A 23,551-nucleotide genomic window follows, 5' to 3' on the forward strand; every position below is an offset into this window, starting at 1 on the left:
TATGACATTTAACATTATATTTTAAGCTGTTCTACTTTGTTTTTGAAATCTGATTTTAAATGAGAAGCTGGAGTGAAATGTCCAATGTAAAGTTGGATCGAACCTGATGGTGGGAATAAAAAATTAAATTGGATTGACCAATGGAATTAGTTGTGGTCATTCTGATGATTTTGTTTGATATTTAATATATAATCAAAGTGACCACAACTAATTTCAGATTTGCACATTAAAATTGGAAAAGAAATCTGAATTTTTATTTTAATACATTTGTTTTTAAATCTTGTTTGTGATTCTTGATTTTTTTAAAATTAAGTATTCAAATCCTTAAACAATTTTAAATGAATCAGTGTTGTTTAAATCTTCTTTTAAAATTAAAAAAAAAACATCTTGTCACAGACTGAGGCTATAATCAATGCTGTATTAATTATAATAAAATAATTTTAATAATTTTATTCTCAATATTGGATATGTGTTATCGTAAAGATGTACACTATCAAAAAGGCACATTTTATTAAAGATTGATTAAATGGCAATGGTCAAGAAAGGAAACAATTTACAATGTAACTGTGTATCAAATATATAATTTATTTTTAGATGAGATTTCATATATCCGTCATATGTTTATCATAGAGAATATTATAAATGGGATTTCACTTATTTACCAGAAAATAATTATTATTTAAAAAAAAAATTGGTTCACTCTGAAGACATCAAACATTGAACGATGAATGATTTTCATTCTTTCATTTTGATTGGTCAAAAAAAATGTCATTTTGGTTCTGTTCTCTGGTTTACTTTCCTAAATCAGATTTTGGATGAGAAAGTGGAGTGGCATGTCGAATCTAAAGTTGGCTCAAAAGATAATCTCTGTCATAAACCCGGTGGTGGGGAAAAGAAGGTGAGTAGGGTTGACCAATCTGACTAGTAGTGACCAGTGGTCAGATTCTCCTACTTGAAATCCAACATAATGACACAAATGTTAATGTGCTTTCTATTTGCACACTTAATTTTGACTTGTCTTCTTTCTTGATATTAAATCATCCTCTCTTTTTAATTGAATACAGAAAATGTAAAACTGTATTAATTGAATCGTTGCCATTAAATCATAATCTAATGGTAAAGCTGGAATCTAATATCAATATTTATTGAGAATGAACCATTAAAATGTAATATTAAATACATTTTAAAAATTCATTTAATAAAGATTAAAAATGGAGATTTACAAATTAATTGTTTCATTCAGTATCGACTCATGTGATATTTAATTACTGAATAGTCATTTCTTTTTGGAGTTTGACTTTTAAAAAAGTCGATTTCATTATGGGTGTGATTGATTTGACTTTGTTAAATCAGATATTGGATGAGAAAGTTGACTGGAATGCCCAATCTAAAGTTGGCTCAAAGGATAATTTAACTCACAAACCAGGTGGTGGGGATAAGAAGGTGAGTGGGGTTGATCTATCTTTGACTGTTAGTTGAGATTATCCCATGTGAAGTTGTATTGTTGATGCCAATTTTTAATTACTGTTGTCTTTTTCTTACTTTTTCTTGTGTTATTTTTATACTTTACTGAATGGTTATTTAAAAAGAAAAAAAAAACAGACTTTCAATACTTTCTGACTGGAATGTCACTGATTTATTTCATATTTTATTTTTTTTATGCTTGAGAAACTTTCCATAAATATCCTCTTGTAGTTTGATTATGAAATTGCCTTCTTCGATATATCTTTTCCCAAAAGCATGTTCAAAGAAAAAAAATTGTTTAGTATTTATAGAATTTTATTATTTTATTATTTTCTTATTCCCTGTTCCTTCCATACATGATCTACCCTGTTTGATGGTGTTATCTTTATGAAGAGTCTGTCATGTTTATCCTTGTATAATGTTTAGCATGCAATTCTTACCAACTATGTATCTAGTCATTGCTAAATATAGCACCAAAACTTTTGTTATTTTTCATCATACATCAAAATCCCTCTTTTATACCAAAGGTGTAGCTGAATCTGTATCCCTGGGGTTGTGGTCTTGGGAATGCCCACAAGAACTAAGTGCAGGGTTCCTTTTCATGTGCTACATGACACCACAGTTATCTTTGTTATATTACAAAAATGAGTGTATAGAAGCAAGAAGGACAACCAAAGAAATTTAGTTTAAACTTTTATTCAGGGTCAGTGCGATTGTAATAGATACTGGTGGTATTATCAGGATGTGCCGATGATGGTGGAGGTGGTGATGGGTAAGGATAACGGTTGGTGGGCAGGCTCTTGAGAGTCAGTAGCAAAGAAGGGGTAGTCTGGACAGCTGCTGCAGGTGTCGTCTGGAGTGAGAACAGCTAGCTGCTGCTGATGTTGTGGCTAGGTCTGCTGCTGATGTTGTTTTAGGTGAGGTTGATGATGACTGGCTGCTGCTGATGTTGTGGCTATGGCTGCTGCTGGAATGGCTGCATCAACAGACAACCTCACTGTTCGGCAATCTAGCCTGTTCTCTTGGTTGTCAAAAATCAGCTGTATTTATACTTGGCCCACAGTTGAAGACATGATGCTCCAGGCGTTGATACGTTGTTTTCGTTTTAGAGTTGTATTAGTTTCCATGTCTTAACATACGACAGGAAATCATCTGTTTAGGGGGGTTTGTTCATTTGTCCATATCAGATTTATGCTGATAAACTCGTGGATGTATTTGAGTAATAATTATGTCCTCATAGTGTTCCAGGAGTTAATTATTTGTGTCGATATATGTGCAGGAGTGTTGTCAGCTGTGATGTTCATATTTCAAACTTGATTCTTTTTCCATTGAATGGTTCTCTCTAGTGGTTTTCTTGCTGGGATTACTTGTGAATTATGCTGTTGATGTAGACACAGAAAAAAGCAGGCTTTGACGCTCTTGTGTGTATCTGGTATGTCCGTTTAGTTTGTGTCGATGAACAGGGTTCATCTCAGTGTCACTATGGTTATCATTATCACTGCTTTTGCTGATTTCGTGTTTTGTTTATGTAAATCTGGAGGGATATGCGATATAACATCTTGATATTATACAACTGTTGATGGAGCAGCTGCTCTTACTAGGATTTAGGACTCCTGTACTACCAATTGGAAGCAGTAACCAAAAAAGCTGTCAAACCTGTACCATCAAAGAACAAAAGTTGCTCATACTAGTCATATGAAATTGTATATTAGCCAGATATACTTTAGAATATAATTGTTTATTCCACTTGAAAACTAGCTTGATAATCAATATACTTACTATTTTAAACTGTAAATTATGTTTACAATTAAAAATAATAATAATTATAATAATAATAATAATGGGGCTACTCATTCTAATTTTTAGTGTTTTGCAATTGAAGAGTTGAAAGTAGACTTAAGATTTACTTTGGGCAACTTTCTCCTATTTTGTCTTATAATTTTCATAATATCTAAGCAGTGTTTCTGACAAAGAGGGGTGAATTTTTGTTTCTGGACTGGCTGTTGTTTTGAGTAGACTATATATGGAGTTTTTTTTATCCTCTAATAATATTCATCATTATTCAACTCTACATCTATCCAACTCATTAACACTAATCCTCGAATGTTTTATTCATTTCTGGTAAGTGGTGACAAATTTTTTAAAAAGTCAAGTTTATATCTTGCCAGTTCTCATTAATTTAATTGCTGTTCAGAAATAGATGAAGTCACACTTCATTCTAAAAAAGAGATAAAATTGCAGCATAAATCGTTTTCTATAACAAATTTCTGCATGAATCATACATTATTATTGTAAGAAATTAACATCTTTGCAATAAATTAATTATCATAGTCATCTGTAATTATTTATAAGAATTATCTGCAATGATTTGTTTACAGTTGTTTTTTTTTAAGTTAAAAAAAAAACCATTAAAGAACTCTTATGTTCTGATGGATTAATTATCTATAATCAATTAATTACAAATAAGAATGATATATGGACGGAGCAGCGTTTCAGAGTTGGAATCTGTAAAGTTTGACTCGTGCTTCCACTATGACTCTTAGAATCCTAGAATCTTTGTTTAAAAGTATTCCCATATTCAGACTGTTGGTTCTTCAGAGATCAAAGAATCCAACTCTGACTTTTAGCATTCTTAAAAATTCCCAACCCTAGGACAAAATATAAAACTTTACTCATTTATTTGTTATTACAAACAAGGATTAAGATGGATTAACCCGACGGCTCATCTAGAGACACCTTGTAGGTGTTATAACTGCCTTTATTCTGTTCTGTCTACCCTACTATCTAATGGCAAGGGCCAGTAACTGATGAGATATGGTGATGGGGTCCAAAGGGAAGTAACTCTGGACCTTATACTTAAGTTATTGAGCCTAACAAGAATCCACAAGAGAGTAAAAATCTTCAGTAAAACAGTCCAAACTAAGGCAAAACATGTATAACATGTTTGTATTGTATAGCTATTCTCTATATGAACATTGTGTTTTTTTATATTGTCTTAGTTATTTGTCGAATGATATATGCCAACTTCCTGTGGATTTTAATAAGAGTGCTTTTTATACCTGATGTTAAGTTACATAATCTTTCTTAGATCAACAAGCATTTATCAGCAGTTCAATTATACCATAGTGTATAGTATCACAATTGAGAAATGTTTGTTGAATATGTTTTATTAATCCTGATTTGTGTGGGTAGTCAGGCATAGATTGAAGTCTATTTGTACAGAATGGAGTTGGATTGTAGAAAGAATTGTGCATTTTATTAACGATTCCATAGGTAAAACTTTTTAGAGGTCATCCTATATTTGAAAAAGGGTTGATATGACATAAAACATGGATCAAACCATTTTAACTCTTTTTTATTCATTCCTTGCCTGCTTTTTGTTATTTATAAGATTCCCTTTAAGCATGTTTGATTGAATCTTTCCAATACTTTCATGCAAGAGAAACATGGTGTAAATGGTTGAATGAGTTGCATGATACATAAACACAATTTCACTTACTTGGGCAGTATTCTGCCAAGGGTAGTACACATAGACGATGAAGTTGACTGCAAGATTGGCAAGGCTAGTACTGCCTTTGGATGTCTCAGAACCACTGTGTGGGAGCATAGAGGAATTCGGCTGCAGACCAAACTTCAAGCTGTGATTCTTATCATCTTCATATATGCTTGTGAAACTTGGACTATATATGCTAGACATGCCAAGAAACTGAACCATTTCCATATGACCTGCCTCTGTAGACTGTTGAAAATTAAGTGGCAAGGCAAAATACCAGACACAGAAGTTTTAGCCTGGTCAAATCTTCTATCAGTACACACAATGTTACAGCAGTGCCAGGTTCATTGGGTAGGTGATATATGCTGCATGCCTGATTCAAGGCTCCCAAAAGAGCTCTTTTATGGTGAGTTGTTCAAAGGAAAAGGATCCACAGGAGGACAGCGGAAACGGTTCAAGGACAATTTGAAGGTCTCCTTCAAGCAGTTTGGTTTATATTCTAACCTATGGAGCAAACTAACCCAAGGCAGATCTTCCTGGCGTGCTGCAAAGGGGCTACAAAGAATGCGAGAGGACATGTACCATTAGAAAAGACAGAGCAGTCAGCATCTCTGTTATAGAATCATCCCACAGATGTCTAACATTTGGCAAATACTTCAGAGCTTGAATCAGTCTAACAAGCCATCTCCGAACCCACAGAACAATTGCATGATCATGGTCATCTTCACAAGCGGTGGATGAACATCATCACATAAACACTGACATTTGTGCTGATACTGATTTCTGTGTGACCAGGCTCACAGCTCTAGGTTGCCAGAAGCCTTGTTAGCATTTTTTTTTTTAATTCCAAAATGTATTACAGAGTCGAGAAAATCATTTCCACATCAACAAATGTATCTTCATCAAATATTTGCCTTTCAATAAAGAGGTGGGCATTTTTCTATACCTGACATTTTAGACCAATATCTTTATCATTGCAAAGATCACCAACCGTGCTATTATGATATGATGCCAATCTCAGACACAAATGAAAGAAAACCACCTGCGTTGGTACCAACATGTATTGCGCACAAATGGCAATACTGGGATTCAAGTTGGATGCTTTATAATAAGATCTCAAGACAACCTGACTTCATTCTTACCAAGCATTTTACCATGTATAAAGGAGAGACAAATGCAGTGTGAATCCTGCTGCAAAGGATAAACATTGAAGAAAATGATAATGGTCAGATTCTTATACTTATTTTAATTTGATCTGCAAATCCAGGAAGATACATTAGGTTATAGTCAGCTAATGTATTTCCTAACTTCTAACATAGCACTACCGAAAGCGATGACAAGATAAATCAGTTCCATCACTTTTATTGTTCTTCAGCATTTCTATTGTGAAGTGATTTATCGAAATAAAGTATAAAGAAAGGACATTATCGAAAAGTATACAATAAAAATTAACACAGTCATACAGAGAAAAATAACGCAATTAGCCTTTATTAAATTTATTAAAATAGTTCATTACTTATAATATATTTTCAAAAGTATTTTCAATAAGTCTTTAAAAAAAAAAAAGAGCACGAAAGGTGTTTTTAATAATTCTTAAGAAAAGACAAAACTAATTTCATTAATTCTTAATTAAAATACCCCCCCCCCCCATAAAAAAAATTTTTTTAAATAGAATTATCAGTAAAATGTAATGTAAGAAAGAGCACATGATATGCACAGGAGAGATATAGGCTTGAGAGAAAAAATGCAAAGGAACTGATTTGTCTTATTATCACTTCTAGTAGTGCTACTCCTGAAAATCGGAAGTACGTTAGCTGACTATAACCATACATTATCTAGCTATCTATTTGGTGGTTTACCTCTTTTCCTGTGCACCCTGTCATCATTTCTTCTAGACCTACAGTTTATGCTTCTGTATATATTTTCTAAGTTAATTACAGATCTCATAGAAAGAGGGATTTTGATATTGAGCTCAAGAAATTTTGTCTTTTATCCCATTTTTTAGTCTTTTCTCATTGAATATGCAAATCTTTTCTTGAATTATTACTATCGCAAATTTGTCATCTCATATATTTGAAAACAAATGATTTAAAACTTGCGAGGTTCTCTCCCCTTTTCTTCTTTTTTCTTGCGCTGTTTTGTTTTAGTCTTCTTGTCAATTTGTAAATAATTATTTGAACCTTATACGTGATGCGTATAATATATTTATTTTTAAATGCCAATAGTAATAAGAAAATGAAAATGGAATCTCTATCGATGTAATCGATGTCCAATTCCAGAAAAATCAATTAATAAAATGAAATATTGATTATTGGAATTAGTGATTCATGTGTAGTCAATGATATTTTTTTTTTTTTTAAATTTTTATTGCAATACTTTTTAAACTCTTTCTTTAATTACCATATTCAGGTAAGCATGTAATCTTTCTTCATTTGCTGCCAAACATATATTTACCTACGGCAGCTAATGTGATCAATATTGATGCGATGCAGATCCCCGGATTAATATCTTGCCCATGTTTGCTCTTGTATTATTTACCCTTTTGTTATTCAACTTGGAGCATGTATCGTTTATATTTACTCTGAATTGCTGTTTTCCATATTTTTTTAATCTTTATATGAAACGTATCAATCATTAATTTGTAAGCTTTAGCAGTGTAATCTAACACATTCAAAAGGTCTGACAACAAATTTACAATTGTTATAAAAAAAAACAGCAGAGAATATAATTGAAAAGTTTATTTTAAAATATATGTTTGAACAGCTGTTTAATTATTCGTTAATCTAATATACGTCAAGAATTATGCTAATTATGCTAATAGCTTGGTAATACAAATTTAGGATTTATTGGAAGAGAGAGGATGAATCAATTTTGATCATTTTTTTTCAGAGATGATTTGCATCATGTTGCAGCAGCAATTTGAAATTTTTAATGTTTTGGGAGGTAATGTGTAGACACAACAGCCTAGAAAGAAAATGTCTGTCGAGTTCTTAGAATGTGTCCAAGAAGTCTTGTAAATGATGTTTATGACCATAATTTCATGTAGACTGAAGGAATAATATTTTGACTTTTCATGAAGCTCTCTGACAATTTCAAAATGATTTAATGGATTACCAAGTGTTGGTTAATAACCAATTTTTCAAGATGTGAAATTATTAATTCATCATGTACATTGAACCGTTATTTATGGTCAGTTCATGGTTGGAGATGGATTTTGTCGTTCATAAGAAAAACTTTTTTTTTAAACAAAACAAACTTTCCTTACAAACAATTATCTTTCTGATTTATATGTGGAGTAAAGATTTCTTTTAGTTTCAGTTTTTAAACAAAATTCAAACCCAGTGGCCATTTTCTTTCCAGTCTGTTGTGTCTATACCGTTTTATGGTTATCCATGCTAATAGCATTTGACTAAAAATAGTCCATCTACACACATTTTGGAGATAATAAAGGATAATATGTACTGAGTACATATTTAACTGCTAATTTATAAGATTTATTAATATAATGCATTATTTGGCCATATGAGTAAACCCTATTACTCATCGAATGTGTTAATTTCTTTATAATAACATGTTAGACTGCATCTCTTACAGCTTTGATGGTCAACCATAATATATATTTTGATATAAATTGATGTTCATCGGCATAAACATCTTATTTAATGATAGACCTAAGATTTTCAACAGAATTGAGATCCGATAAGACTGGTGGTCACGCTATCAATCTTTATGCCGTAAGGGACTATGAATGTGTTGATAGCCTTAGCAAAGTGGAATTGTTGTCATGCATAAATATGAAAGTGCTTGTCATGTATTGAGACTCTGTGATAGTAAGTAGAGATTGAGTTAACTAGTATGAATTTTGGTGAGAGTCACACTAGTACATGTCAGGATAACTTGGCAGCAAATGGAAATATATCCAACTGCAGGTGGCATGGGTCAGAGGTGAGCTAGAAATGCAGGTGTTGAATATGACATGGAGACAATGTCATGTGTTCAGGCAAGAAAACAGTTTATAGTGTCTGTTGTTGGAGCAATACAGATGAGATTTGACAATATAGAGAAATCTAAGTGAATGTTGTCTTAAAACTCTGCCCATGCATTCCATATCCTTAACACTTAAGTTAAGAAAATTAAATAAGTAAATAATTTTCCTAGTCTCTGCCATGATGAGCAAACTCGCTATCTCTTTCTCGAGTTCAACAGGAGATCAACAACCATAAGGGGATTGCTGTCCACACATGAAGACAACAAGAAACAACTATGAAATAAAGACCAGCGGGTATAAACATTTTGCACAAATATGTATAAAAAGACTTTGTTTTGTTGATTTGTTTTCTTGATCACTCACTGGTGAGAATACACATGTGTACCCTATGCATTTGATGGAAATAACCATCTGCAAACTTTCATTGGAAGTAATGGTGGTATGCCATTTAGCCAAGAATCCAGAACATTCTTCAGGAGATTGTAGTAAGTGGCTCTGGTCAGTTTAACTCTTTCAAGTATTCTGATTGGGCCAGAAAGTCTGTCCCCAATTATACTGGCTCATAACATGACTACTTCACTTTGTTGTTGATGGCATAAAATGTTTGTGCTGCTCATCTCTGAAAGAGATCTAACCATTTTTTCAACTGTCAGGTTTGTTAAGATTCACCCCGGCTTTGTCAACAAAAGAAAAAAAAAAAACTTATGTCTAACAACATGTTTTTCTGAGCCTATTGAAATCTCAAATTCCTGTGAAGGTGCATTAAAGGATGTCGTTTCAGGTGATGTAATATAGAAGAATATGGTCTCTGGCTTCGTCAGTAAAAAAAAACAACAAAAAAAACCTCATGTCGAACAATACGTCTTTCTGAGCCTTTTGAAATTTCAAATTCCTGTGAAGGTGCATTAAAGGATGTCGTTGCAGAGGACAGGACATTGAAGCTATGATCCCTAGAATGTAGTTTCTGATGATTATCTAGACATCTGTGTATGTGCAGTGATAGTAAAATTGTCCTTGTTTTTTATCCAAAATTTACATATAACTTTCAGTTCATATTCTTTAAAACCTTAGCTGTTACAGTCTCTAAGATATCATAATCATATCATTTCTTCCGTGGTGAAGGTTCCCCTCAAGATCTATCTAATCATGTTTGCATGATGCCCTAATTCCTCCTCAGTGATATGAATTGATGAGTTACATAACCCTCTGCGATCATGTAGTCACTGCATTATTTCATGCAACATGTCTTGAGCAAGAATAGCCTCGCAGCGCCCATCACTCTCTAGACTTCAGAGTACATACAGTACCTCGTATTACCAAATGGTCACCCATTTTAGTACCGACTTTGGTGATTTAATGAGAACTGGTGTGTCAACATAATTAAGCTCTATACCTGTGATAATGAGCACTTTTAAAATTGTTATGTTACATTCTTAGAGAGAAAAAGGGCTATTAGCATAGCTTACCTAAAAAAAGCTTTCAATCTGAAATTTAAAAAATGAATAATACAAATTGATACTTATGCAGAATAGGGACCATGTTAATGTTGGCATATACCGGGCAGATTATGTAAACCATCAGAAAGTACCAGACAAAAACTTTTTTTTTTTACTGAAAATGATGGCCAATGTTTAAAATGCTAACAAACAGTTATAAATTAAGGAAAAAAAACTTGTAATAATAATAATAATAATAATAAAAAAATGATTTTATGATAATTTCAATGAAAAAAGTTTATTGACCGTACTGAAATAATAACATTATTTAGGGAGCCATTCTTAACATGAGAAGGAGGGGCTTTTTAACTATTCTGTACTTTCGCCTAACAATTTAATAAACAAAAGACACCATAAAAAAAATTGAATAAATGATACAGTTTTGTCAGTTGTTGATTGCTGTGATTTTATTGGTTAACCATTTTAGTACCTTCCAATCATTTATGCAATCTGTCCCAAATATTCTGATAATAACGTGGTCCTTATTCGGCATAAGTATCTGAACACCTATCAAAGAAAAAATAACTTTTGCTAAAGTTGATTCACGTAATACTAAATTTCCCTACCAAGCTATTAGCATCATTCTGAGTGTATACATATGCGTAGAACTATAACTAAAAAAAAACAAAAAAAAAAAAACGGTTTCTCATATTGTCAGAATATCCTTTTGGTTGCTCTATTATGCAATTTAATATTTATAGAATATTTATTCTGAAATTAAAAAATATTTTTAAGGCCATGTTTTTTGATTTAATCAGATTTTAGATGAGAAAGTGGAATGGAGTGCCGAATCTAAAGTTGGGTCAAAGGATAATATCACCCACAGACCCGGTGGTGGGGAAAAGAAGGTGAGTAGGGTTGACCAATCTGACTATTAATGACCAGTGGTCAGATCCTCCTACTTGAAATCCAACATAATGACACAAATGTTAATGTGCTTTCTATTTGCACACTTAATTTTGACTTGTCTTCTTTCTTGATATTAAATCATCCTCCCTTTTTAATTGAATACAGAAAATGTAAAACTGTATTAATTGAATCGTTGCCATTAAATCATAATCTAATGGTAAAGCTGGAATCTAATATCAATATTTATTGAGAATGAACCATTAAAATGTAATATTAAATACATTTTAAAAATTCATTTAATAAAGATTAAAAATGGAGATTTACAAATTAAAATTTTTCATTCAATATCGACTCATGTGATATTTAATTACTGAATAGTCATTTCTTTTTGGAGTTTGACTTTTAAAAAAGTCGATGTCATTATGGGTGTGATTGATTTGACTTTGTTAAATCAGATATTGGATGAGAAAGTTGACTGGAATGCCCAATCTAAAATTGGCTCAAAGGATAATTTAACTCACAAACCAGGTGGTGGGGATAAGAAGGTGAGTGGGGTTGATCTATCTTTGACTGTTAGTTGAGATTATCCCATGTGAAGTTGTATTGTTGATACAGTTTTGCATTAATGTTGTCTTTTTCTTACCCAGTTATACCTTGTATTTTTGTTGTATAGTAGCGAATGGTTATCTTTAGTAGTGGGACGATTGCAATATTTTTTTCTGATTTTGATACAATTACTGATTCTGATTATTTTAAAATCTCTTAATATTTTACTATTGAGTTGTTTGTTTTTATTTTTCAGATAACTATAAAAAAAACATGTATTATATGCATATATTTTTTGAAAGCATAGAAATACACTTACATCGATTTTAATTTTATTGGTAGTTTAAAATCAATATTTATCATTTTTTTTTTCATTAGTACCAGCAATGAAAAATTAAACTTTTAATAATAATAACAAAAAAAAAAAAAAAATTAAATTAAAAGAATAGTTTTTAAGATCAGAAAGTAGGGGCAAATTTCTTTTATACCAATTCCGATACTCCAAAAAAAGTTTGGATTTTTATGGTTCCCAATTTTGATTGATTATCCCAACACTAGTTATTTTAAATAAAGAACATTTTGGTCTTTATATTGGAAGTTCATCAAATTAAAAAAATAGTTTTGTCTATATAAAATTGTAAACTTAATCCTAATCTAGAGTTTAGAGTGAAAAAAAATATAGTGAAATTCCTTTCAATTTTAGTTTGTTTAGCTTGTTTGATTTTGATTTTTTTTTTAAATTTGAATGTAAATAAAATTTAATCTTCTCTCTTTATAAATATACAATTATTTCTCTGTCTTACTTTTTAATACTGATGTTTTTAAACTTAATGTACACAATATTATGTGTCTATGCATATAAAAACAGTCCTGTTGTAGAGAAAATCGTAGTGAGTGCTACAATTACTTGCCGCATGTCTGCACGTCTTGTAGGATTCAGCTGATTAATAACAGAAAAAAAAATCAAACAAAATGACGATGCACAGTTGATTTTTATCCTCAGCAGTTATGCAAACTAACGTAAATTCTCAACATTCATATGCAAATTAAGTCATATTTGGCTGCATGAAAGCAAGTCGTTTAAATAAACGGGAAAGTTTGTTTTGAGGAAGGCTAATTGTGCATATGTGTTACATTGTGGTGTGACATTATTATTTGGAGCTGAGAGAGCACATTGAAGTTTAGAGGTGACACGAATTACAGTGTCTGTGAAAAAGGAGTGCTGTCAATTGTTATTTAGATCACACCTGTGTTAATGAGCTTAATATATGGTTTTAAGTTGTCTTTCAAGTTGAAAACTTCAGTGAATTAAATTTTTATCACATTATCAAATTGTGTTTCAGCCTGTTTTTACATGATTTGAATCTGAGTTTGTTTTTTTGAATTTACTTTTTAAGAGAAAAATTTACTGTGATCTCAACTCTGCTATGAATCAAATTACGGAGATTTAATGTGTTAGCTGTTGAAATGAATCTTATGTGAAAATTTGAAGTTGCAGTTCTGTGTCATTTTTATATATTTTTTTGTTGTGAGGCAATAGGAATTTGCTCAATAGCTTGATCTAATAATTTGGTATTTTTATTTTATTAAATTATATTTCACATATATTTCATCAAAAACGGGTTAAATATAATAGTTTAATGTGATAAGTTGTTCAGAAAAAGTGCCAGCAGCATTTTTTTTCGATTCTATTAAATTTAATTTAAATTGAAATATCAACCACCAATTATACCTTTTTCTATTATTATGTATACAATTTTTTTAAGTGTTGGTGAATATTGAATTTTGATCTCACATGCAATTTAGATTAACAAGTCCATTGCAAAATGACTAGAGTGAATTTTTTTTTGTATCAAATAGAAGTCAACCTCGAACTGGACAACATAAACCCACTAAAAGTAGGCATGTCAAATTAAAGATTCCTTGAAGGCTATGTGGGTCAATTTTTCTTCTCATGAAGGCTGCATGCAACTAACTAAAAAGTTTTTAATAAAATTATTGAAGAATGCAATATGTATATAAATGATTTTTTTTTTCTGTCAGTGGTTTTTAATAGTACACAAACAATTGCATCAATCATCATTTAAATTTATGGAGTTTTCTGAAATTTTAATTCATGGGGATTAAAGAAACATAGAATCTTGTATAGAAAAGTTATATATAAAGAAAATCCATTTTTTTTTTTTTTTCAGTGAAAAAATTTAAATGATAAAACACTAATTTTGATCATTAAACGATGCAAATAACAGTATCTTTTATACTGGCTGCATGTTTGCGATGCCTGCACTAAAAATGAAAGAAAACTACTTTCTTATCTATTGAGTTGTTGACTAAAAAAAAAAAAAAACTCTGGTATTTTCTTTTCTCTCACAATTATTTCCCTTGTAGCATGCAGCATAAAAATGCGTGTTTATTTTTATTTTTTGTTTTTTGTGAAAACAATATTTTTGGTTTAAAACAAACAAACTTGATGAACATTCATTTTGAACAATTCGAAACCCTGTGATTCTGATTTGAAATAATTTTTTCGTTGATTACTTCTGTTTTTTTAATGTTTTGAAAATAAATAAGTTTTGCCTGTTCAAAAATTTTGATTTCTGACCATATTATCTCCTTTAAAACATCTTTCTTAATCCCTATGACAATTTCACTTTGCTGCAAATCAAATTTTATTTCTTACCTGATTTATCTCCCTTTGTTGCATGCAGTACAAAAATGCTAAACTGAGTCGATGTTTTCATGACCATTATAATTCTTATATTATTCTATGCTTTTCAATTATTTGTTTGAATTAGTTCTGTGACAATATTTCGAAATGACAATGGTGAATTCCTGAATTTCTTTATATCTAATTTTTTTTTTTTGTTTGAAAAAGCGTGAACTGTGAAATTTTCAACAATTTTCAATGTATTTATTTGTTTGTTGAAGAATTTGGAAGTTAATAATAAAAAAAATTGTCGTTTTCGTTTTCATAAGTAACGATTATCTCCCTTCAGACATAATTTTGATTAATGATGGATTTTCTAATTCTCAGATCCAATCGTTTCTTGTGATTAAATTTGCTGGATTCATTTTATTATTTGATTAGTAAAATACATTGATCCTAAGATGGCAACAGTTGGCTGTCTACAATTAGAACATTAGAACAAGTATTCAATTATCTTTCTTGAAAGGAAAATGATAGCCTTGTTTACTTTTTAGCATTCATTTAATATATATATATATATATAGCAGCCATAAAGGGAAGACTTTTCTAATTCATGATTAAAAGTAAAATATGTTTTAAAATAAAGACAAAGGGATGAAGAAGAGGAAAGAAAATAAAGGAGGGGTTCAGCTGACCGGTTTTGCCCTCGCTTTCTCAAAGTTGTATAGAGGGATTTAAAAGAAGAAATTGAAAGTATATCCATTTAAAATAAGATTACGTTGTGTTCCATTATCGGTGGAATAAAAAAAGGGAAAGTGATTAAAAGAAAGCAACGTTATATTTTTTCGAAGATCCTAGAGTCTCTAGGATCTTCGAAAAATATAATATTGTTTTATGTCAATTGCTTTCCCTTTTTTTTTGTTTTTTTTTTTTTCCACCTATAACGTAATGCAACATAATTTTATTTTAAATGTACATATTTTCGATTTCCCCTTTTTAAATCCCTCGATACAGCTTTGAGAAAGTGAGGGTAGAACTGGTCAGCTTACTCCCCTGTTTATTTTTCTTTCCCCCTTCTTCATTCCTTTTTTTTATTTTAAAATGCATTTAACTTTTAATCATGAATTATAAAAGCATTCCCTTCATGATTGCAATATTTAAATTCTGTTCCCCCCCCAAAGAATCATGAAATACACACACACGTGTGTGTATGTATGTGTGTGTGTGTATATATATATATATATATATATATATATATATATATATATATATAAGTGAATTTAGTTTACAAACAAATGGCTACACATAAGCATACATGTTTCAGTGAAAACCCAGTACGGGAAACGCTTCGTCAGACCAAGGACATCTCTTTAGATGTCTGAGATGTCCTTGGCCTGACGAAGCGATTCCCATACTGGGTTTTTGCTGAAACATGTATGCTTATGTGTAGCCATTTGTTTATAAACTAAATTCACTTATTTTGGCTCTGTCTAAACATTGAGCACTCTTTTGGTGGACACACTTACAAATAATTACTACCAATACAATATATATATATATATATAAAGAACAAGTAGTTAATAAAACATGTTAAAAAAACACTTTGAAATTAGTTAAAAACATATTTAATTTTAAAAAGGAAACACTAAATAAATGGATAGTCCTTAATCTACGGAGTTTCGAAGAAATACTTCCCTTCTCACCAGAGGGTAGGATTTAGTAAAATGCAGGATCGGATTTTACTTGCAAAAGTATTAAATGAAACTACAAGTAAGGCATAGATCTTACTTGAAAACAAAAAAAGTGAAGCAGAGGGAATAGGGTGAATAAAAAAGTGATTTCACGTGAATGGATAGTCTGGTGAAGGGTAAAATTTCCAATGACGGTAAAATCCAAAGATGCAGAATCCAAGAAAGTTAGTTAAATTTCCATTCGCACAAGTAAAATCCAAGGGAACCGTGTAATTGGAAGCTGATCCAAAGTAATCCAAAAGGCAGAAATCCGTGGAATAATTCACAAATAGGTACAAGGAAATGGGAAAGAATTCCAATATATTATTAAAAGGAAGATAAAATGTGTGTGTGTGTATATATATATATATATATATATATATATATATATATATACACACACACACAAACACACACAGGTTCTCGTAAGGAAATCACTGGCAGGATCACTATGCATAAAGCATTGCTCATTAGCTAAAAACTGATTAGACTTCTCTAACTTACTGAAAAAAATGTATACGTTTGCTGACTTTAAGATTTTGCTTATAGTGGGTTGGTGTTGAATGATAGATGTAGAGGCATAGACTGTCAGCTCGATGGTTGAATTTCAATCTCAGTTTAAAGCACTTATTTGTCTAGATGCACTGACAAGCTGTAAACAGTGTAATATTACTGTCTGTGGATGACATATAACATGAAGAAAAATTGATGAAAATTAATAAATTGCAATATTTATCAATTTATAAAAGATGTTCCAAAGCTATTTGAATAAAAGAAAACACATCTTTATTCATACAATTGTTTCTGCCAATATTTCTGATAATAAATTCAATATGTTTTCAAAAGGCCTCTCCAGTAATGTTTCATCTCCCATTACCTTCATCACCCCCCCCCCGGCCCAAAAAAATGAAAAAAATAAAAATGCAAAACTGTTAACATCCAAATCGTTCTCATCATTTTACTTGTTCGTTCCTTTTTTCTTCAAACGTAAACCAATGAAAACAAATTAAAGAACTAAGAAAATAATCGAGATATCCTCAGGAGATGAATTAATGCAAAAATTATTTTTTTAATAAATTAGATCTTATATATCTATCAGAATATGTTTCAATACTGCAGATAAAAATGAGCCAGGTTATCTCAAACAGAACTGTTATATAATTTGGTAGATTATGAAATTCATAAGACAATTAGAATGTTAAATATCATTATCAAATCCACAAAAATCAACATTTAACAATATTTGTCCAAATGAAATATGTGTATACATAGATAAATATTGTTAATGTTGATTTTTGGAATTTGATTATGCCATGAATTTTATAACCTACAGAATTATATATATTAAATTGAAAACCATGTTTAATTTCAGAAGAGTTTCCGATAGATAGCTAATCTGTATAAGTCCTGGAGATGAAAAAGAGTTTTCAGTGGGTAGTTGATCTGTATAAGTCTTGAACTTTAAAAGTTTTTATGTGAGAACCAAAGATCTTTCTCGTGTGGACACAAAAAATTATGTACAGGGATTCTAAAAGATCCAATATTTTATGAAGTGATTCCGGTTTCTGATTGGTTACTAGCAGAATGTGGCTCCATTTGATTAGTCAGTTCCTATTGCCAGTGACTATAAATAGAACTTTCCAATCTTCTGTAATCATAAATTTTATTGTATCAAAAATATTGAAATATTGTATATATATATATATATACATATATATGCATTTTATTTTTTATTACCGTATCTTTCTGTTAAGTTAGATTATTGTTTCAGCTACTCGGCCATTTTTTTAGCCGTCTGTAGCTTCCTCAGACTTTTACAGAAATGTTTGCTATTATGGGATAGCGAGCATTTCTGTAAAAGTCTGAGGAAGCTACAGACGGCCAAAAAAACGGCCGAGTAACTGAAACAATAATGTAACTTAACAGAAAGATACAGTAATAAAAAATAAAACACATATTTGCTCTACAACAGTATTGAGCACTTTTTCAGTTTTTATTAATTACCATTTCCACTAAATATATATATATATATATATATATATATATATATATATATTTGTGGAAATATATTTTATTTTCTTATAATATATACCAATCCTTATTTAAGAAGCTCAATGTAATTATAGAGCAATATAATGAATGAATGACAAAAAGTCTATATTAATTTATTTTTTATTTCAGACTATTATTCTCTCATCTTTATTAGTTGTTGTTTTCATCTTTATTGGTTGTTGTTTTTCACAACGTTTCGGCCAACTATTCCTCTAGCCTTCGTCAGGTGGTAACCACAATGAAATTCGAATCTCCTAACTGCATTCTCAGCAATCAATGTCATCCGTAGTTTTTGTCGTCTCACCACTAAACAACAACTAATAAAGATGAGAATAATAGTCCAAAATAAAAATAAATTAATATATATAATACTCATCTCAAAAATGAATTCCAATTAAGGAATAATATATAGACAAAAGTCTATATTCCAAAGCTCATGATGTTGACCATCTTACAATTTATTCCTTTAATTCAGTTGACATTTGTTGCTATTTCTTCTGATGAGTTAAGGGCAAAATATATTCACTGATTGACATAATAATTAAGTGATTTATTTTGTGCTATAAAACAGATACTATCAAGAATTGTAAATGTCAACTGAATTAAAGGAATAAATTGTAAGATGGTCATCAGTATGAACTTTGGAATATAGACTTTTATCATTCATTACTTACTACCGATTTAAAAAATGCTGCCAAAGAACTAAGTAACCACCCTTATATAGTTATAAAAAAAGCTGATAAATCCAATATTTTCGTCATTCTCAATAAATCCGATTATGATGAAAAACTTAAAAATATTATTAATGATAATACGAAATTTAAAAAAATTAGTAAGAATCCTACTAATACACTTAAAACGCAAGTCAATAAACTAATTACAGCTAATAATGCACAAATTGGTAATTATCAACTCCCTAAAATAATTGGAGACTATAAACCTGGTTACTTATATGGCACAGTCAAGACACATAAACCTGATTTCCCTCTCCGACCTATTATATCCCAAATTCCGACTCCCATCTATCGCCTAACAAAAACACTAAACGAACTTATCAGCCCATATATTCCTAGTAAATATAGCGTTAAGTCCACACACGAACTAATACAAATATTAAAATCAATGCAACCAGAAAACAAAATAATTTCTTCCCTTGACGTAGAAAGTTTATTTACAAATGTACCTGTAGTAGAAACAATAGATATAATTATCAAGAACATTTATAATAATCCATCACTCCCCCCACTTAAAATTAACAAAAGAGTTTTAAAAAAATTGTTACTAATTTGCACTACAGAAGTACCCTTCTATGACCACAATGGTAACATTTATACTCAAATAGACGGTGTGGCAATGGGATCAGTCCTTGGACCAACCCTAAGTGAATTCTACATGGCTGACTTAGAGAACAAAATATTTAAAAACAACATAAAACCCCCAATTTATGTACGCTACGTGGATGACATTCTCATTTTAGCTGAAAATAATGAACAGATACACCAATTACAGCACCTCTTTCAAGAAAATTCAATTTTAAAATTCACAGTAGAGTTAAATAATAACAATAAAATTCCATTTCTTGATGTCCTTATCGATACGTCTAATAACACTTGTAATATATCTGTATATAAAAAAACAACTAGCATAAACTCTAGCCTCCTGAACTTTAAAAGTGAGTGTCCACAAAGGTACAAAATAGCCATAATAAAAAATTTACTAAGTCGCGCTAAAATGATATCCTCCACAAAAAAAGCATTGCTAATTGAAATAAAAAACATTAAACAAGTACTCATCAATAATCATTTCCCCAATTACATTGTTGATGAACAAATAAAAAAAATGCTACAATCTTCCGATAACCAGAATAATAATGTTAGCCAACACCGCAATGCAAACCCCATTAATATATTTTACCAAAATCAAATGACGCCTAATTTCAGAATCGAAGAAAATGCAATAAAAAATATTATACGAAGATACTTGACGCCTGTTGACAGTAATTTTAAAATTAAATTTATTATCTATTATAGGAAATTTCGAACACAAAACCTTGTGGTTAAAAACAACTCTTCACCGGCGATAAAAACGTTGGAACAAACCAATGTAGTGTATAAATTTAAATGCTCTATTGGAGAATGTAACTCCAAAAATAATACATACATTGGGCATACAACAACAACGTTGTCCCGGCGAATAACTATGCACCTTAACGACACAAGCGCGATTTACAAACATTTAAAAAAAGAACATAGCTGTCCCCCCTCCAATGTTAGAAAGGTCCTCGTTGACAACACAAAAATTATACAACGGGAAAATAATGTAAAAAAATTAAAGATTCTTGAAGCGTCGTACATTAGAATTCTTCAACCTAATATAAATGACATTGCATTTCAAAAAAGCAGTAACGTTCTGAAATGTCTTGCGTAGTCCGTGTTGGACGGACTTTGTACATGGTGTCTACGAACTTGCTGGTTTTAACACTCGAATTTTTAATCGACTTTTATTCTTAATCGACTTTTATTTTAACTCATCACTGACTATATATATTTTAGTTTTCATTTTTAATCCTCATTTTCGCAATCCTGTATTTTTAACACCTGATGATGATTCATGGACGAATCGAAAGCGCTCGTAACAGCAACATGTATGGATCCTTTATTAATATTTTTGATTTTGAAACAAAAAAGACAATACGAAAAATTGAAAAATTAAAAAAAAGAATTATAAGACAAAATGTCACCGTTGTATTTAATAATATTTGCTTGAATATATATATATATATATATATATATATATATATATATATATATATATATATATATATATTTAAAACTGTGCAGAAGGTAAGAAAAAAAATTGGTACCGTTGGTTTCTGTACCAATATTTTTCTGACTTTCTGTACAGTTTTAAATAAATAAATATTTAGCTCTTATATTGAATATGTTTTACTTTGTAATCGAGCACTTTGATGGAATTCTTTCCCCAAAACAATGAATAAATAAGTAATTCTGTGGAAATATGATTATTTTCAATTATATTTCACTTTTTATATATACATCCTTAATTTAAGAAGCTCAATGTGATTACAGAGCATATAACAAACAAATAACAAAAGTCTATATTCCAAATTTCATGATGTTGACCATCTTACAATTTATTCCTTTAATTCCGTTAACACAATTCTTAACAGTAACTGTTTTGTAGTGCAAAATCATTCATTTAATTACTATATCATTCAATGAATCTATTTGCCCTTAACTCATCAGACGAAATAGCAACTATAAATCCACCAAAAGAATAAAGTGCATTTGGGCGTAAATACAAAATCCGAAAATTGGAAAAGAAATTGAAATTAACTTATTTTTAGCTTGCATTACGCCATTTTATTAAAATTTGAATTAAAGGAATAAATTGTAAGATGGTCAACGTCATGAAATTTGGAATATAGACTTTTGTCATCATTTGATATATGTGTGAAAGTGTCTGTGTGTGTGTGTCTGTGTACATTTCCCTACGCAATAACTCTGTCAGTTTTAAGCCTACAGATTCGAAATTTGATATACAGGGTACTGAGATTTGGGAAAATCGATGTGATTGGTTTTCGGACAGAAATTTGGCGATTAAAGGGTCAAAGTTCAACGATTTGACTTTTGAGAAGTCTACCAAACTCCTCCTACAATTCTGGGTCTAAACACGTGAAATTTTAGATATAGATTCCTTGGACATGGATCTAACTTAATAACTTTATTTGAGCCCTAAACAATAAATTTTAAGGGATCATAATAGGGGTCAAAGTATAAAAAATTGACCTTTCTTTTTGTTTGTTTTGCTCAGCATACACCTCAAAACACCCGGGCAACGCCGGGCACCCATTGCTAGTATATATATATATATATATATATATATATATATATATATATATATATATATATATATATGCAAAAAGTTGGAAATAGCAGTGATAGAGGATTGTCACTACATCTTCCAACTTTTTGTATATCTTATCGAACTTTGTTCAATAAATCTTGACAAATTTTCATAATTGTAATAAAACATTGAATCTAAATAATTACAACGTAAATTCTTTCTTGCTCTATATAGTTTCTTCTTTGCTTTTTTTCCTGTCTACACTTACACATTCTCTTGGATATTTATAAGGATAATGTGTATGAAAGGTTTATTGAACTTTCATTGAAAATATTCATACTTTTCAATATTATTCGATTAATTGCTTCAACTTTTATGAATAAAATAAGAACAAATGTTACAGTGGATCTTTATTTTTAATTTGCCTTCCCAAATCAGATTTTAGATGAGAAAGTGGAGTGGTGCGCGCAACCTAAAGTTGGCTCGAAGGATAATCTCTTTCACAAACCAGGTGGCGGGGAGAAGAAGGTGAGTAGGGTGGACTCATTCGACTCTCACTCAGTCAGTGGTCACATTGTCCTACTTGAAGTAATACAAACTTTTAAAAGTTTTGTATATATTGGTGAATGCCTATTTTTATTTCTTCATTATTTTTTTAATGAAACAAATGAACAACATTAAACTTTATTTCATTCTTAACTTGCTAATGTGGTTTTCATAGCTTATATTTTTATAATAGTGACTAAAATAATAAATATGAATCAATAAATTTTTTAAATACTGAAATTTAGTATAGGGTGTGCCTCCTCAAAATGCCATCCATGAAATCATTAATAAAATTTACAATCCTTCCTGCAATCCTTATCTAATATATAAAGTAAAGCCAGTCTATTTTGTGCTTTTTCTGCCTAGAGTGTAAAATGTTAGTATTTAATTCTGTTTCAATATAAATATTTGGTTTTTATTCGACTGTTAAAAAAAACGTACTTCAAATCAATTTGATTAATTAGATACTTAATAATCCATATTTTTTCCTCTGTATAATTCATATTTTATTCTTATATAAAATTCATTTCCTACATATTCATATTCATTATCATGTACAATTCATATTTTATTCTTACATATAATTCATCTATTTCCTACATATAATTCATATTCATCATTATGTATGATTTATATTTTCTTCTTACATATAATTCATATTTATTCCTACATAAAATGTACATTTTTTTCAAACATAAAATTCATACTTTTCTCCTTTTGATCTGTGAATCAACATACTCAGCATACAGCATTTTCATACTCATTTTTTTTTTTTACATAGATTGAAGAACAAAAATTGGAATGGAAAGTAGAAGCCAAAGTCGGATCCAAAGATAATCTGAAACATTCACCGGGTGGAGGAGCCATAAAGGT

The 23,551-nt window shown here is 30.4% G+C and overlaps 1 protein-coding gene across 1 annotated transcript in view; it reads left to right on the top strand.

The window, feature by feature from the left end:
* Nucleotides 1–23,551, top strand: part of LOC145259586 (uncharacterized) — a 146,995-nt gene that overhangs the window by 108,432 nt on the left and 15,012 nt on the right. The window contains exons 23-28 of the mRNA XM_080117240.1: nucleotides 809–898; nucleotides 1,354–1,443; nucleotides 11,200–11,289; nucleotides 11,746–11,835; nucleotides 22,571–22,660; nucleotides 23,460–23,549. Coding sequence (XP_079973366.1) covers nucleotides 809–898; nucleotides 1,354–1,443; nucleotides 11,200–11,289; nucleotides 11,746–11,835; nucleotides 22,571–22,660; nucleotides 23,460–23,549 — 540 coding nt within the window. The remainder of the gene's footprint in view (nucleotides 1–808; nucleotides 899–1,353; nucleotides 1,444–11,199; nucleotides 11,290–11,745; nucleotides 11,836–22,570; nucleotides 22,661–23,459; nucleotides 23,550–23,551) is intronic.

The sequence above is a fragment of the Euprymna scolopes genome, chromosome 35, assembly GCF_053919585.1.
Source record: "Euprymna scolopes isolate OS-2025 chromosome 35, ASM5391958v1, whole genome shotgun sequence".
In the NCBI taxonomy this organism is placed as follows: Eukaryota; Metazoa; Mollusca; class Cephalopoda; order Sepiida; family Sepiolidae; genus Euprymna; species Euprymna scolopes.